The following is a 15,895-nucleotide window of genomic DNA, read 5'->3' on the forward strand; positions in this document are numbered from 1 at the left end:
AGGCTACGTGTTCTCTCTCCTCTTCTCTTCGTACACCTCCACAAACTCCTCTATCTTAACCACTTAAATCCTATATACTTGTTGGCCAGAATCCCCCAGGGCTCTCTATCCAAGGCCCCCTAATTTTGGGCCTTTCCACTAAATATCTTCGACCCAGAGAAACAGGAATGCTATAGTATTCAAGCTGTTAAGTTTGTGGAAGACAACTTTGATTGGACTCATCTGGAATGGTTATGAATCTGCATATAGCCAGGAGTTGGATCAATGGTTAGCACTGTTATATCTCACAGCAAGAAATTCCTAGATTTAAACAACCCCATTGAGACCTTTCTGTGTGGAGTTTGCATGGTCTCCCCTATGGTCATGTTTACATACTCCTCCTGTCAAACCCAGAAAGCAAATGGGGAAGATCATCTCTGACACCTTCCATCCTGGCCAAAATCTCTTTGAAGTTCTCCACTCTGAGGACAACTGCAGATTATCAAAACTATAAGAACAGTACGCACTAAACAGCTTATTCCCACATGCTTTTGGACGCAACAGCTGAACCGCATATAGTTGGACTATAAGAAAATGCATTTGGACTACTGCTGGTCTCCAGTGCTGCACACATCAACCCTTGTTCTTGCTTTTGCACTCATACCAAATGCAACATCTACTGTATATGTGCAGTATCTGATATTTATCCCTTACCCAGAAGGTATTTGACCTGGGTAAAAAGGAGTGATCGAAGGGAGTCAAGGCTGATAAGCTTGTGCTGAATGGTTGTGTACCTGCCATATAACCACTAGGGCTCTTTCTTTGCTTAAGGAACTCAACTGATGTGTTTGGTTTCCAAACACATCGGTGGCAGATAGGGTGGTAGAATTCTCAGCTGAGGAGACACTGGACTTTATCTGGGTCAGTGGTGAAAGAAGTACTCAGATATCTTACTTAAGTAAAAGTAGAAATACCACAATATGAAAACACTGTGTTGTAAGTAAAAGGCCTGTATTAAGGCCATTGTACTTTTACTTGAGTAAAAGTACAAAATTATTTGCACCTATAGTACAATAGTACACATTTTGAAACTTTTTCAAATATAGCACTGTATGTTTTGTAACAATAATCAAAATCTGCAAAGTAACTTATAATAACCAATGTTTTCAAATAATTGTAGTGGAGTAAAACAACATTGTCCTTTAAGATGTGGTGGAGTAATACTCAAGCAATGTAAAAGTACTTTGACATTGTACTTGCACAGTACTTGAGTAAATGTCTACTTAGTTACTATCCACCACTGATCTGGGTGAAAAGTAACAAAAACACTGAGAGGAAATTAAACAGCAAACAGTTCACAGAATGGCTGGAAGCCAGCAGCACCATGCTGTCAAGGTCAAGTCAAGGTCAAGGACAGCTTTATTGTACCACAAGTGAGGGAATTAGGCAAGGGCTTACCATAAAAGACAAACATCCCTATATCACGTTGCATGTTTTCAAGCAACTCCAGGGCAAGGTTTTACCTTGTACCTGTATGCTCATTATTATAAGATGGCACCATTTCTGTCTATTCACTCTGTGTCTCATTAGTGGGCTGTGGACAGTTCAGAAACCTGCACCAATGACATTATTCCAAGCTAATAGAAACTACAACCTTTCTCTTCCCGGAAAGTTAGCACACTGAAATAGAAGCCATTGTTCTTTAATTGATACCAAAAAAAAGGTGATGTCATTGGTAGTCAGGCTTCTGAACTGTTCACAGCCTCCTCTGCAACACATTGTAAATAGACAGAAATGGTGCCATTTTATAATGAGCATTAGTGAGGACAAATTATATGAGGACAGGTTGAAAATGGGTGAAAGGATCCTTTAAGTAAAGTACTTCTTCCACCAGTGCCTGAGGCTTCTTGTTTTAGGTACCCACATGTGGTAGTTGTGTTGTGTTGCACAGTACTTACTGCCTGGAGGTATAGTTGTATGGCTTTTATGACTGTTTTCAATTTCAGTTTTTTGGGCGGTGAAACCGCCCCTATAAGTGAGGTTTGGAAATTTGTACAATTATCTTGGGCAGTGAAACCGCCCCTATAAGTGAGGTTTGGAAATTTGTACAATTATCCTGCGCTGTGATTGGCCAATCACAATCTATTCAGGACTGTGATTGGCCAGTGTCACATGACACATGTGCATAGCCCTATATAAGAAACCATAACTTTAAAAAAACCATAAATTGGTTTAAAAAAACCATAAATTGGTTTTTTTTAAGTTATGGTTTCGTCCATCATAAAGAGTGTTTCAATAAATGTATTTATCTTTTGTACATGATTGGTTGACTCCATTCAGTATTGTGATTAGCTAGCAAGACACCGCCCACTTCACACAGGGTGTGTTTTTTTAATTATTATCATAAAAAAATGTTGTCCCTTTTCCCCCACCAATTTAGTCGTTATGCCAATTGATTCCTCCCCACAGACATTTCTGTGTGTTGTCACTGCTATTGTATCCTACTGGCTCACCAGTGAGGAGCCCCCACCGGGAGGACGTAGCACCTCCGTCCCGCTCCTCCCATCCAACACTCCCTGCTGACAGGTGGCGCTCCAGCCTCCAACCCGTAGGAGTACGCGCACTCGCGCAGTAACAAATATCACCCTCCCCCGCCCAACTTACCTCCCAGAAACACGGGCCAATTGTGTTCATAACTTCATATAGATGCTCGACATGGATTCTAACCCCTAGAGTCCGCTGTGGTGGGCAGGTACTTTACCTCTGCTCAACCCGAGCGCAGATTTTAGTTGTAGATCGACTATTTTCACAATTTTTTAAGAAAAATATTGGATACTGACAAAGACTAAAATTAAGGGGATTTTCTCTACGAATTTAGTTTGTTTTAGTTTTTTTTGTAAATACACAATACAGTTTCAGTTACAGTAGCTATCGTTCTTTTGTGAAGCCTCGTTTTAATTATTTAATTTATTTAATTTGAGTTAACAAATAAAACAAAAAACATCTAGTTTTCATTATGTCGTAACTATAATAACTCTGACATTGAGTTGAGTTGTATCACATTGGGCTGAAGTTGCAAAGTTTGTCTTTTACGTTTTTGCAACGAGGCTACAATACCATTGTGTCAAAGATATTATGTTGAGGACGTCTGATGCCTTGGCTGTTGCCAGGCAACAGTTGTCCTGAGATGAATGGATGTCCCCTTACTCATTCTCATTCTCATCCTCATCATCTTCATCTCTCTTTGTGAGCTAACACACAAACGCGCGCATGCGCGCGCGCGCGCGCACACACACACACACACACACACACACACACACACACACACACACACACACATGCTCGCACGCACGCACACGTACACTCACAAACTTGATAAAATATAAATGAAGTTTGATTTCACCTTTATTTTCATTTCATAGGTCTCTAGCAGAGCCCTGAGGAGGCTCCTATGGGTTTGCAAGACAGCGTAAAAAAAAAAACAGCATAACAAATAACAAATATAAAACACTATATGTACAGAGTAGAAAATGGGGGGATGTAGGCAGTGAATGCCATCACCTTGCTATGGGAGAAGTGAGATTTACCTCCCCCTTTGGCGTCCTGAGAGATGAATTTTCAGGCCTGTTTAGAAGGAAACCAGTGATCCAATTCCAATGCGTAAAGTGTATATACGTCAACCAAGGTGAAGATATTAAGTTTAAAAGATGAAGCAGACGCATGCACACTCACAGCCTCGATGCGATGTGAATTTATCAAACAGAACCCAACATTTCGTTGTTGTCAGGCAGAAACCTGCTATCTCCATATTTGTTTAACTTTTTATGTTTTTTCGTAAATGTATGCCTTACTTCGTCATACGACAGTGTCACACAAAAGAAGCAAAAACATTTTACGAGCCTGTATATCTGCTATTTTTGCTACTATGGAATTTGAATCCTGAAAATAACCATTTTGGACAAATGAGGTTTCCACCTGACAGCAAAGACTTCGACACAGTCTTAATAAGCTACCTTGCAGAGCTGGCTGGAGTTCAGCTCCACATCTACTAGCAGCCTAATTTAATTTGTGGAGGTAGACTACATGAGGTTGGTGTGAGAGCTGTGGTGGTGAAAGCAAAAGTAGCACAATGTAGAAATACTCTGCTACAAGTAAAAGTCCGGTATTCATAATTTCACTTCAAGAATCAAGAAGGTTTTATTTGTCTTATCTTACTTATACGAGTACAAGCAGACAAATGTTGTTGGAACTTGTTCCGCAAAACTTTACTTGAGTAAAAGCACAAAAGTATTGGCATCAAACCAAGACCATGCCCACGGGGCCATGCCCAAGGGTCCCTTGACTACCAGGGGCCACTGGGGGCCATATAGATTTATATTATTTTACTCCAAGTCAGGAACATAGCCAAACTCCGTCTCCGTCCCACCCTCACTCTCTCTGATTCCGAAAAGCTCGTCCACGCCTTTGTCTCCTCCAGGCTGGATTACTGCAACGCACCAAAAGCTCCAATACATTCAGAACAGCGCTGCTATAGGATCCTGATGAGAGTGCGTGAATACGAGCACTGCACATCACACCCATACTCCATTCACTGCACTGGCTTCTCATCCCAGACAGAATACAAGACCTCTCTGTATAACCCATCAATGCGTCCACGCACGGTAATGCCCCCTTCTACCTCAATGAACTGCTCAAGCCACAAACCTCCACTCGCAACCTCCGGTCTGGAAACAATAACCGCCTCCGTCCCCCCCATCACCAAGCTCCGCACCATGGGCGACCAGGCCTTCTGTTCAGCTGCACCTCGACCGTGGAACTCACTCCCGGACCACCTAAGAGCTCCACAGTCTGCTGATGTTATCAAGAGAGGATTAAAGACTTTCCTTTTTAATAAAGTATTCGGTTAGCTATATACTGGTTTTACCCCATAGGCTTTTTGCATGTTTTTAAATGTGTTTTATACTCTTTTTCTTTGTATGTGTTGTTTTTATGCAAATGTTTTTATTCTGTAGTGTAGCACTTTGAGATTTGTTCAAAAATTGCAATATAAATAAAATGTATTATTATCAAATATATACTAAATATACAGTAGGTTAACACTGAAATATGTGGGCCCCTCACCCAGCCTACAGTACAAGTCCCATCATAGCCATCTGAATAACACTGCTGTCTGACTAGCAGAGCCGACAAGAATTTTTAAGATTTTCAATTTGTATTTTTACATATCATTCAAATACTGTAGTCAGTGTAGGTAGACTGTAAATCATGTACAATAAAATGTCTGGCTACAGGGGACACATGCCTTTTCACCCGACTGCCCATTCTGTGTATCATGTGGTCGGACCGGGGGTCCTACAAAATAATTGGCCCAGGGGCCTCCTTTGACTCTTAATCTGTCCCTGACACATGTCAGTCCTTCTGTGTACCACATCGCTTTTCTACACCAGTGATTCACAAACGTTTTCATTTCAAGGACCCCAAACTGATATATATTTGACAACGGACCCCCCATCTGAACAGATTTTGTGCCATGCAGGGACCTCCATACAAACTTTGTGTTGTTAAAATGTTTCAAAAACATTCCGCATTTTTTCAAGATTGTGCTACAGTAAGTCATTTTGCTGGGGACCCCCTGGAACCTCAAGGACCCCTAGGGGTTCCCCGAACACATTTTGAGAACCACTGTTCTACACATGCAAGGGCAGATTAGCCTTAATGGCAGACCCGCTCACATTCCACACTGATGCTTCTCCTCATTAACCCGTGTGTAATGGAAGCAGAGATGTGTGTAATTAATTAGTGTGTCTTAACACACAAACCGGATGTCACTGAGCGGAGAGCATCCCATTGATCTGAAGTGATTACAACACTGCTGAGTTGAGACAGTTTATTGGCTGGTTGTTATTGCTTCCCATTAAAACTTTATCAAAGCTTCCTGTTGTCATGCTCACAAAGTGGAATAATAAATCCCCATCTGAATTCAGCATCAGCATGTTTGTGTTGGAGATAAAACAGAGAGAGAGAGAGAGAGAGAGAGAGAGAAAGAGAGATATTCTACGTGTCTGACTGAGATTCAGTGGTTTCATCATGTGTTCAACAGCACGATACCTGAATTATTCACCAACTCCTTACTTACATCAAGGCCAAATAGCAGATTTGTCTGTCAATTAAGCCGAGGTTCGACTCTCTCTCTCTCATTCCCTCTGCAGGGAGGTCATAACTAGTCAATACTAGGCTACTGTACTGTACTACAAACCTACGGGTAAAGGTGGACAGTAACGAAGTACATTTACTTGAGTATCAGTACTATTTTTGGATACTTGACTTTCACTCCACTATATTTCAAAGACAAATATTGTAAGAATATTTCTAGGAAGTGAAAAAGTAGGCTACATTATGAATTAACCCCTTAAGGTCTATTTCAAATCTAGTTTAAATCGATCTACAAGCTCACAACACATCACGATCATCATCGCATTATTGATATTTTTGGAAAATGTCTACATTTCAATAGAGTAATGCATTGATATTAAAAAGAAAATGTAGGCTACTTTGTAATTCGTCCTTTTAAACAATTTTTTTTCCTAGCATTTACTTTTGAATACTTACGTATTTTCTAAAGAAAGTACTCTACTTTTAACTCAAGTACAAATTTGACACAAGCAACTTTCACTTGCAGTTGAGTATTAGACCAGAGTGCTGTATCTTCACTTTGACTTAAGTACTGGGGTTGAGTGCTTTTGTTTATCACTGTCAATAGGCCACTGTACTATAGCCTACTACAGTACCTAAAGGAGTCTCACTGTCTGTCTGAATGCATCCTCCATCATCACTGGGACTGACAGGCCAGGGTGCAGTTTATAATGAAGTTAGTCACGATTCCCCCTTCAATTTCACAGGTCTTACATCAACATATTTCTCATTACATCAACAGCAGACAGAGAGACACAGTCAGATATTATTTCATAATATTGTTTTTGAAATGTATAATATTTCCTGAAGCAACAGTCAACTCACTCACTATAAAGAGCTTTTAATCAGTGTTAGAAAACAGAAGGCAGTCCAGTTCCAAGGCCTCGTTAGAGTTCGCTAGTGTTTTCAAAGTGCGGTTGGGTTCTGGGAGTCACATGATATAGAGATAGAGAACGTATGATGTTCCAAACATTCTTGTAGTGTACAATGTTTTCCCTTGTTAGCCGTGTAGCAGAAATTCAATTATTATATCAACGATTGAAACGTACAAAGAGTGAGAATATAATAGCAACAGCTGGTCAAAATTGAGCAAATCACACCTCAGACATTCACTAAAACATTGACCAGTTCTTTGGCCATGTAATGGGGCAATGACAACAGATACAACTCCCCAATAATGCTACATAGACTTTCTTGACAGTCCAGTGCAACATAAAAAAAGACTTTTCTATGCAAACTTCTTTTTATGTCATGTGTATAGAAGAGATTTCTACTTTAGGAAAAAAAATGGATATGGTCTAAAAAGACATACATATACATGTATATAACATTACATGTGTAAAAATACAATTCTAAATCTGATATAATTGCCAATATTGTTTGTCATGTAGGTAGTTATAAAAGGACTATCCAATTTCTTGTGGAAGACTGCTTAAACATCTCGTATGGGTTAGTTTTTTTGCCTGGCGTTGTGGACATCTGTGCGTGGCACACAAATAGATTTTACAGTCCAAAAAAAAAAGGTCTTTGGTGAACATGTAAACATTTGCAACAGGATACAACAAGGCTTTAAAGTCGCAGTGCCAAATGAACTAACAAATTATTTTCTTTTGATAAGAATGTTAAGTTGTATTAGAAGCAATACAATTCTGACAATAGTTGTCTAACAATACAATTCTGAATACTTGTCAGAAAGCCTGCCATTACTGTATGAGTGCTTACAATGTGCATTGCATAGTACAGACAGGTGACAGATAGAAAGAAAAACCCAAATAAATGAATGGATAAACATAACTAATGCATCCAACGTAAGCCCAGTTGACCGCTATTTTGGATCAAGATAACAGGAAAAGATTTGTGGTACTATAAAAGGTTCGTTATTGAGGCACAGATGGCAGGAGCTTCACTGCTCAGCTGGCTAGTGTTGACTAAAGTGACTGCATCTACATTTAAATTAGGGCTGCAACTAGCCATTATTCTCTTGATTACTCTTTTGGTCAATCAAATAATAATACTTTTTATTTCTTATAATCCAACTAAATAAATTAGTCTGATTAACCATTTAAGCCCCATTATATACACTTCATCATGCAATGGTGTCTGTCATGCAAAAAGAGTGAATTTAGCTGATCTACACAATGCGTTATGAGCTTGTAGATCAGCTATTTATATTTTCACTACTTATAGAAGAAAATAAATTAGGGATTTTCTATTTCAAATCAATTAGTTCGATTAACTGTTGCACCCCTAATTTCAATCTTTGGGAAATACACCAGTAAATAGAAATTGTGGTAGAAATCTCACATTCGATGACCGTGATATGTGAGGAAAATCATAACTCTCCCTGAGGAGACTGAGAATGTCAAAGTAGGACGTGATCAGACTGGATCAACAACCATGAGTCAACAACTAGAGAGGGGCGTTATAATAGGGTTGCAGTGCAGAAACCCCTCAGTACAAAGACAAATGCACATTTGAGAGCTCAGTGGTACAAATTACAAAAATCATGACCCCGGTCTATAGTGATGGGGGGGAAAAGGTGTTATGTTCAGATGAGTCATCCTTCAACATTTGTTCTCCACAACAACTGGGTGAGTGCATGTGTGGTGTACACCAAGAGAAAGGTACATGCCTGAATGCTTTACTGCTTGATCCTGACAGTGAGGGGTCCAGTGGGCCGTTATTGGTGTGTGTCTGGGGGAGAATATTCCTGGCATGGTTTGGGTCCACTTAAAGATATTCTGAGTGATCACCTTTATGCCATGATGAAACATTTCTATCCTGATGATATTGGTCATTTCCAGTTGGGCATTTGCCTCCACCCACAAGGCATGAGGTGTCACTGGTTGGTTTGATCGATGAGTATGAAAATCATGTCAATCATATGCTATGACATTCACAGTCACCAGACCTCAACCCAGTTGTATACATTATATATATACATATATTTTGGACTGATGTTTTAGACAGTGTTCTCCGCCGCCATCATCAAAACATCAAATGAGGGAATATCTCTTGTTAGAATGGTGTTCCAACCCTCCAGTAGAGTTCCAGAGACACAATCTATACCAAGGTCCTGGTGGCATGTAGTGGGCCAACACCTTACCAAAGACACTTTATGTTGTCACCGCTGTATTTCACTCCAGCGAATTCCCTCCAGAAGGAAAAAGATTGAGGGTATCCAGTGAGAGAAAGAAAGAGATTGTTGCAGTGCGAATTACAACAGAATTACTAATTGATGTCCCTTATTATAAAAAATAATTGAAGCATAATGTATATAGATGTAAAAAAAAAAAAAAAGAAAGAGAAAAAAAATTAGGAAACAAATTGGGGCGGCCAGGTGGAGCAGGCGTAAAGTTCCTGCCACCACTATGGAGTCTTAAGGTTTTATTCCTCCACGGTGCCTCCGGCTTGGCTGGCCGCGTTTGCGGATGGGAAGCTGGCAGGGGATTGAGTTCTCGGTCGCTGCACAAGCAACTCCTAGTTTGGTCGGGGCACCTGTTCAACAAGGAGTGGAACCGTGAGGAATAGCGCCGTGTTCCTCCACATGTGCAAGACGTGCAACGCCCTCCCGGTGAATCTCCTTCTGAAAAGAAGCGCCTTGCGACTCCATGTGTATCAGAGGAGACATGTGGTTGTCTATAGCCACCTCAGACCAAACAGTAGGGGTTCGTTGGGACAGGGACTATCAAATACATGGGGGCAGATGGCAATGACTAAAATTGGGGGGAAAAAACAACAAAAACAGGATTTTTGGGGTGGAAGCATTCTCCCTCAGTAAAGAAAAAAAGCGTGACTGCGGACAAAAAGACTTGAGTTGGATACATGCAGATTGAGGGCTACAGGTATGGTTATATCAGTGTCTGCTCTCTCTACAGACACAAGACACAGGTATAGAGGCCACAGTGTCACCCCCAGCCTCCCTCTCCATGAATAACAATCAAAATATGTCCTCTAGCAAAGAATTATAGGCATTATACATGAGCAACAGATGCATCACTCTCCAGGGAGTGTAGTAGACTTCAGAGTCCCTCCGTCTTCTCTTCGTTCAGGCCATCCACCCTATCTGTCTGTCCATCCATAGTCCACAGGGAGGTGCTCTACCACTGCTCCCAGCTGAAGTCATCCCCACCACCAAACACAACAAAGAAGCCGAGGATGGTGAGAAAGATGACTGTGTTTCCTGCCATCACCAGACCACAAGCGCCCCACTCGATCTGTAAAAGAGACATATTTTAAGTTGTAGCGCCAGCACCCCCCAGTGGCTCTTTAGACAAAACACGTTTCACAGATACAAGGTGTTCTACAGGGAAAAAAAGCATGCTTGGTCCTCCACACTGGGACTATACTGTATATGTTCAGTAAAATACACTGTATGTATATGGACGTTAGAAGGGCAAGGCATAACAGTTTAAGCCCCAATTAATCAAAAGCAAATTTAGTCTTTCCTCTAATTTTCCAAAGTGTTGCATTTCTCTACTAACTAATGAGTTATGTACGGAGAGCTGTGACAGCAAAGCTAGTTTCTAATTAAATAAATCTGAGTCAAATGCATGAGCACACACACATTCCAAGAAAAAACGGACAACCAATATTCATTAACAAGGAAAGGGAGAACTCACAATAGCCTTGCGGGCTAGGACAATCGGAAGGCCGAAACTTGATACCACAATTCCAGTGGTGAAGAAATATGCCAGCTCCCTACACGCGTTGCTGGCAGCATCAGTGTCATCACTGAGTCTTCTGGCAATGAATGTCGGGATGGGGCTCAAGACGTAGAAGATGAGAACAAAGAGTGGCCAATATTGCCTGAGAAAAGCAAGAGTCATTAAGTAAAGAGTAAAGACTGAACATCTTCAGAATCAGAATCAGTTTATTGTCACTTCCACAATACACACTAGGCATACAAGGGAGCAAAATACCGTTCTCCACAACTTGCTTCACATTTAAAAACAAGAGACACGTTAAAAAGACACATTAAAAAAAAGTGCTGATGCATTCAAACTGCAATATAGATAAAGTACTATTCATCTCTCAAGATGTTGGTTTTGCATTTCTTTGAAGTGCACTTCTTTGAAGTGCATGACTGCATATAAGGATGGGAATTGTATGCCTCCGAGCTTATCCTTTGAATAGCCCTTTGATCAATAGTGGCATGTTTTTCTGACAGTTGCTCATTGTTTTGATTGATTGATTGAATACTTTGTTAACGGTTTGCAAATTAGTACAGTGGTACGATTATACAATGGTGCTAAAAGGATAACACAAAAAGCCTTAAGGGCTTATTTCCATTGTGGTCCTGTGTATTCAATTCATCGAGGCATTTAAAGACATACGATAATATACAAGACATCATCTACACTAGTATCAATGAAACATATATGTACATTAAACACACTTTTTGATGTCTGTTGGTAGTAGGGCATTCCACATTCTGGTGGCATAGTAGTAGAACGAATTTGACCCCATGCTTGTGCTGAATCTGGGTTGAGTGAGATCAGTGGAGCTCCCTCTAGTGTTGTGCCTGTGTGTGTCTTTTACGCTATTGAAGTAGTCTGACAGGTACATCGGTATCCCCGTTTTCATGCGTATCTTGAAGACCAGGCCCATTGCAAGTTGCTTTACTCTGTCCTCTACCCTGAGCCATCCCTCCCTAGCATAATGAGCAGGGATTAGGTGAGTTATGGGTGTAAGGCCAAGTAGTAACCTGTTTTGAGAGGCCTGCAGCTTTGTTTTTAATGCCTTTGTGGCACTAAAGTACCATGAGGTGCATGCATGCATGCATACATAGTCGAAATGACATTGGATGAGTGCTCCAGCTAGTGTCCTCAGTGTGTTCCTACTGACCACCGAGGAGATTCTGAATAAAGACTGAACACCTTTGAAGTGCATGACTGCATATAAGGATAGGAATTGTACGAGTCTGAGCTTATCCTTTGATCAATAGTGGCATGTTTTTCTGACAGTTGCTCATTGCAAACAATGTCATGTGTCTACGTACTGCTGAAAAGGAGAAGATTTTGTAAATTATTTTAACATGCTTCGTTAAAAGTGATATAAGACACTGCACAAGGCAGACATGTATGCCTTTTGTCTACCGTTTCTATACTGTGTTGTTCAGACTCAGGGATACAGTTTAAAACCTGTGCACCTCCTCTTTTCCCATGAAAATTGATCAAGAGTCAATTATGGAATCCATAAAGAATCGGACTAATAAGCATGCTAATAGAGCACCGAAGTCTGATGTAATTTACGCATCCTACCTGGGTCGCGTTCCCCCCCCCCCCCATTCTGAATTCCCATAGACGTGTTTAATATGGCGTCAAATAAGATAAAAAATAAACAAATGATCCCAGCGGTTTGACTCATATGGATATGAAGCATCAACTGACGGTGAGAAAACTCTAATGTTCTGTTGAAAAATAAATTTCTCTTATGGGACACCTGCAGAGCATTTTCAGGTAGGGGTCTGCAGCCCGTCTAATACATAATGTGGGGGTCCACGGCTTGACATGAAAATGTTTGAGAATCACATACATACCCGTACTGGTCCAATGCACAGCCCAGCAGAAGGAATGTCAGCCCGATGGCACCACTAAACGACAAGCCAACTAGTGCTGAAAGGCAAACAGAAAACGTAGAGTCAGTCTCAGTGGTGGAAAAAAGTACTCACATTTCTTACTTAAGTACTGTAAAAGTATCAATACTGCAATGTAGAAATACTCTGTTACAAGTAATGTCTATGATTAAAAATTTACTTGAGTAAAAGTACAAAAGTATTGGCATCAAAATGTACTTAAAGTACCACAAGTAGAAAGTACTCATTATGCAGAATGTCCCATTTCACAAGTTTTCAAATGTATAAAATGCATTAAAATCTTCTGAAAATAGCAGATCCACAAGCTCACAATGCATGGCATTGTGAGATTGTAGATCGGCTATTTTCAAATGGCCAAAATGTATAGGTCTGAAGTGGGTAACATACGTTTTGTAATAATAATCAAAATCTACAAACTAGTAACTAAAGTTTTCAATTAATTATAGTGGAGTAAAAGTACTATTTGCCTCCAGTCTGAGATGAAGGGGAGTTAGAAGTAAACGGACTGAAAATTGGAAATAGTAAAGTAAAAAGTATGTAAGAGTAAAAGTATGTAAGTACCAAAGTTACTTTACACCACTGTTCTATTGCATGGCCGATATACAACACGTTACTATGTCGACGTGAATGTAAACGGATGATGGGGCACCGTGATGAGAACTATATTATTGGTATACTGTTATTACACATTTTAATATAGAACGAGATCATCAAAACCAATGTTGACAACGTTATGTTAAAACAACTTTGATGATACGTTTCAGAAAATGTCGCGAACAAAAAAAAGAGCCTTAGAAAATGTAACTTTATAACAAGCTGTCGTGGCCTTATTGGTGATCACAGTTAGTAAATGACCAGTAACTCCCTTATGAGAGTAATCTGATTACCTTTCACGCCCGCCATTGTATAAAGATGTGCTTTTATTTCAGCTTCTCTCCTTTTGTCTGGTGTTGTTTATGTGCTCCTTTCTGTCGTCACTTTGTAGACTCACCAACGTCGTCTCACTTCCTCCTTTTCCAGTCTATGGTTTTTTGTCTCTCTTTTCTGATCATCAGCTGACTTTCTTAAAGGTACAGTGACTGTCACTGAGAGTTCCAATCCTGACCTAGCTCAGTGATTCTCAAACCCATTTCATTTGGGAAAGGACTCCCCCAGTTTGATGTGGATTAGGCCAGTCAGTGGTTCTAATGTTTTCACGTCAAGGACCCCCAAATTAATATGTATATGGCTGCGGACCCCCATCTGAAAATATTTTGTGCCAGGGACCCACATTAGATTTGCGTTGTTAAAATGTTTCAAATATGTTTCAAAAAGGTCAATTATTTTCAAGACTTTTGTTTATATATAATCGTATATAATGTATATAATAGTTAAAGTGGTTAGACAGATTTTTAATAACTAATTTCGCTGGGGACTCCCTGGAACCCTCTCAAGGATCCCTTCAGTTGCACTTTGAGAGCAACTGTTAGGCCTTGGACTCGCATTTGATATGATTTCTTTTTTGTTTTATCACGTCAAATTACGGGTCCATTTGGTAAACCCAGGGGCTCAAGCTGAGAACCAGTGGCCTCCTGGACTTAAGTTGATACACATGCATATTTGTACAAGCAGTAATCCATATAACTATGGTGAGGCAATGCATAGTTACATTAGTTACACTCATGTACTGCATTCCACATTTGAGACATAATATAAAGTGGGACAATTGTATATGCATATTGGTATAGCACCTTTATTATATATATATATATATATATATATATATATATATATATATATATATATATATATATATATATATATATATATATATATATATATATATATATATATATATATATATATATATATATACATATATATATACATACATATATATATTTGTTTCAGCCATGTCAGCTCAATGTCAGCCATGTCAGCTCAGTGTGTGTGTGTGTGTGTGTGTGTGTGTGTGTGTGTGTGTGTGTGTGTGTGTGTGTGTGCGCGCGCGCGCGCGTGTGTGCGCGCGCGCGTGTGTGTGTGTGTGTGTGTGTGTGTGTGTGTCCAGCTGATGTTCATTGACGCTCGATAATGTTATATACATCAAGGCAATTATGTTTCTGCACTCTTTTTTTAAACTATCAATTAAGGAATTAATCGATCATTTGCATCCCCAATCAGGCTGCATTAGGAGCCTAGGTGCCTGGACCGCTAGGCCTGCCCGGGCCAGTGACAATACTCTTGACCACTGCTACACACCCTTCAAAGATGGATACAAAGCTCTCCGCCGCCCATCGCGTGGAACCTCTGACAACTGCTGCCGGCCTATACAAGCAAAGACTTAAAAGGGAGCCGGTCGTTGAGAAGGAGGTCCTTTTTTTTGCTGCTTTTTCCTACTTTTTTCCTTTTGCTTTTCTTTGAACCTGAGTTGAAAATAAAAGTGTTTACACTTTTTTTTTTACTCTGTAGGTCAAGTGTTGTTTTTAAGTCAAAGACTTACCGGCCAGGCAGTCTATGACTCTGCCGCTGCGGTTTTTAGGAGTATAACACTGGCGTCTCACGTCTCCAATCTCCGTCGCCTCACACTGCCCGCCTCTGCTCTCCACTCGTCTGTTACTCTCTCTCGTGTCTCGTCTCCTTTCCATCCTTCCCTCTGCTCGTAGACACACACACACACACACACACACACACACACACACACACACACACACACACACACACACACACACACACACACACACACACACACACACACACACACACACACTTTTTCAACCCAAACCTGGAAGTCTGCTGGTGTTGGTGTCGCACACCAAAGAGTAGCAGATCTACAAGCTCACAATATGTGTCACAGTGTGATGCATTGTAAGCTTGCAGATGGACTATTTTCAGTGTGCGACACTGGTGTGCAATTAAGTATAAAACAGGCATAAAATATTTTTAGAGTCCTTGTGAGGACCATTGTCCAAACAATGTCTACTTCTCAAATTCTACTATACTTGTGGGGACAGTTGGCCCTCACTAGTAGAGCACAAGTACACACATAAGCATTATGTTAATGTGTTTGTTTAGTTGCCTGGGTTCCCTGTCATCATTACATACTGTCCTGCCATATAAATATATGCCAACCTTCACCTCACTAACTCT

The 15,895-nt window shown here is 40.3% G+C and overlaps 1 protein-coding gene across 1 annotated transcript; it reads right to left on the reverse strand.

Moving 5' to 3' along the window:
• Positions 1-9,285: 9,285 nt before the first annotated feature.
• On the reverse strand, positions 9,286-13,791 carry leprot (leptin receptor overlapping transcript). The gene is made up of 4 exons (XM_080440324.1): positions 13,657-13,791; positions 12,713-12,788; positions 10,794-10,980; positions 9,286-10,388 (listed from the first exon to the last, which is right to left on the reverse strand). The coding sequence occupies exons 1-4, from the start codon at positions 13,670-13,672 to the stop codon at positions 10,272-10,274; spliced, it is 396 nt and encodes a 131-aa protein (XP_080296450.1). The 5' UTR covers positions 13,673-13,791; the 3' UTR covers positions 9,286-10,271.
• Between the last annotated feature and the right edge of the window lie 2,104 nt (positions 13,792-15,895).

Source organism: Gymnoscopelus braueri (genome assembly GCF_963280865.1).
Source record: "Gymnoscopelus braueri genome assembly, chromosome: 10".
NCBI lineage: Eukaryota > Metazoa > Chordata > Actinopteri > Myctophiformes > Myctophidae > Gymnoscopelus > Gymnoscopelus braueri.

What these genes read in the sequence shown, in the direction of transcription:
- leprot (XM_080440324.1), bottom strand. An exon ending in TGTGCATTGGACCAGTACGG is followed by an intron (nt 10,981 to 12,712) that starts GTATGTATGTGA and finishes TGCTTTTCTCAG; the next exon opens with GCAATATTGGCCACTCTTTG. An exon ending in TCCTAGCCCGCAAGGCTATT is followed by an intron (nt 10,389 to 10,793) that starts GTGAGTTCTCCC and finishes TCTCTTTTACAG; the next exon opens with ATCGAGTGGGGCGCTTGTGG.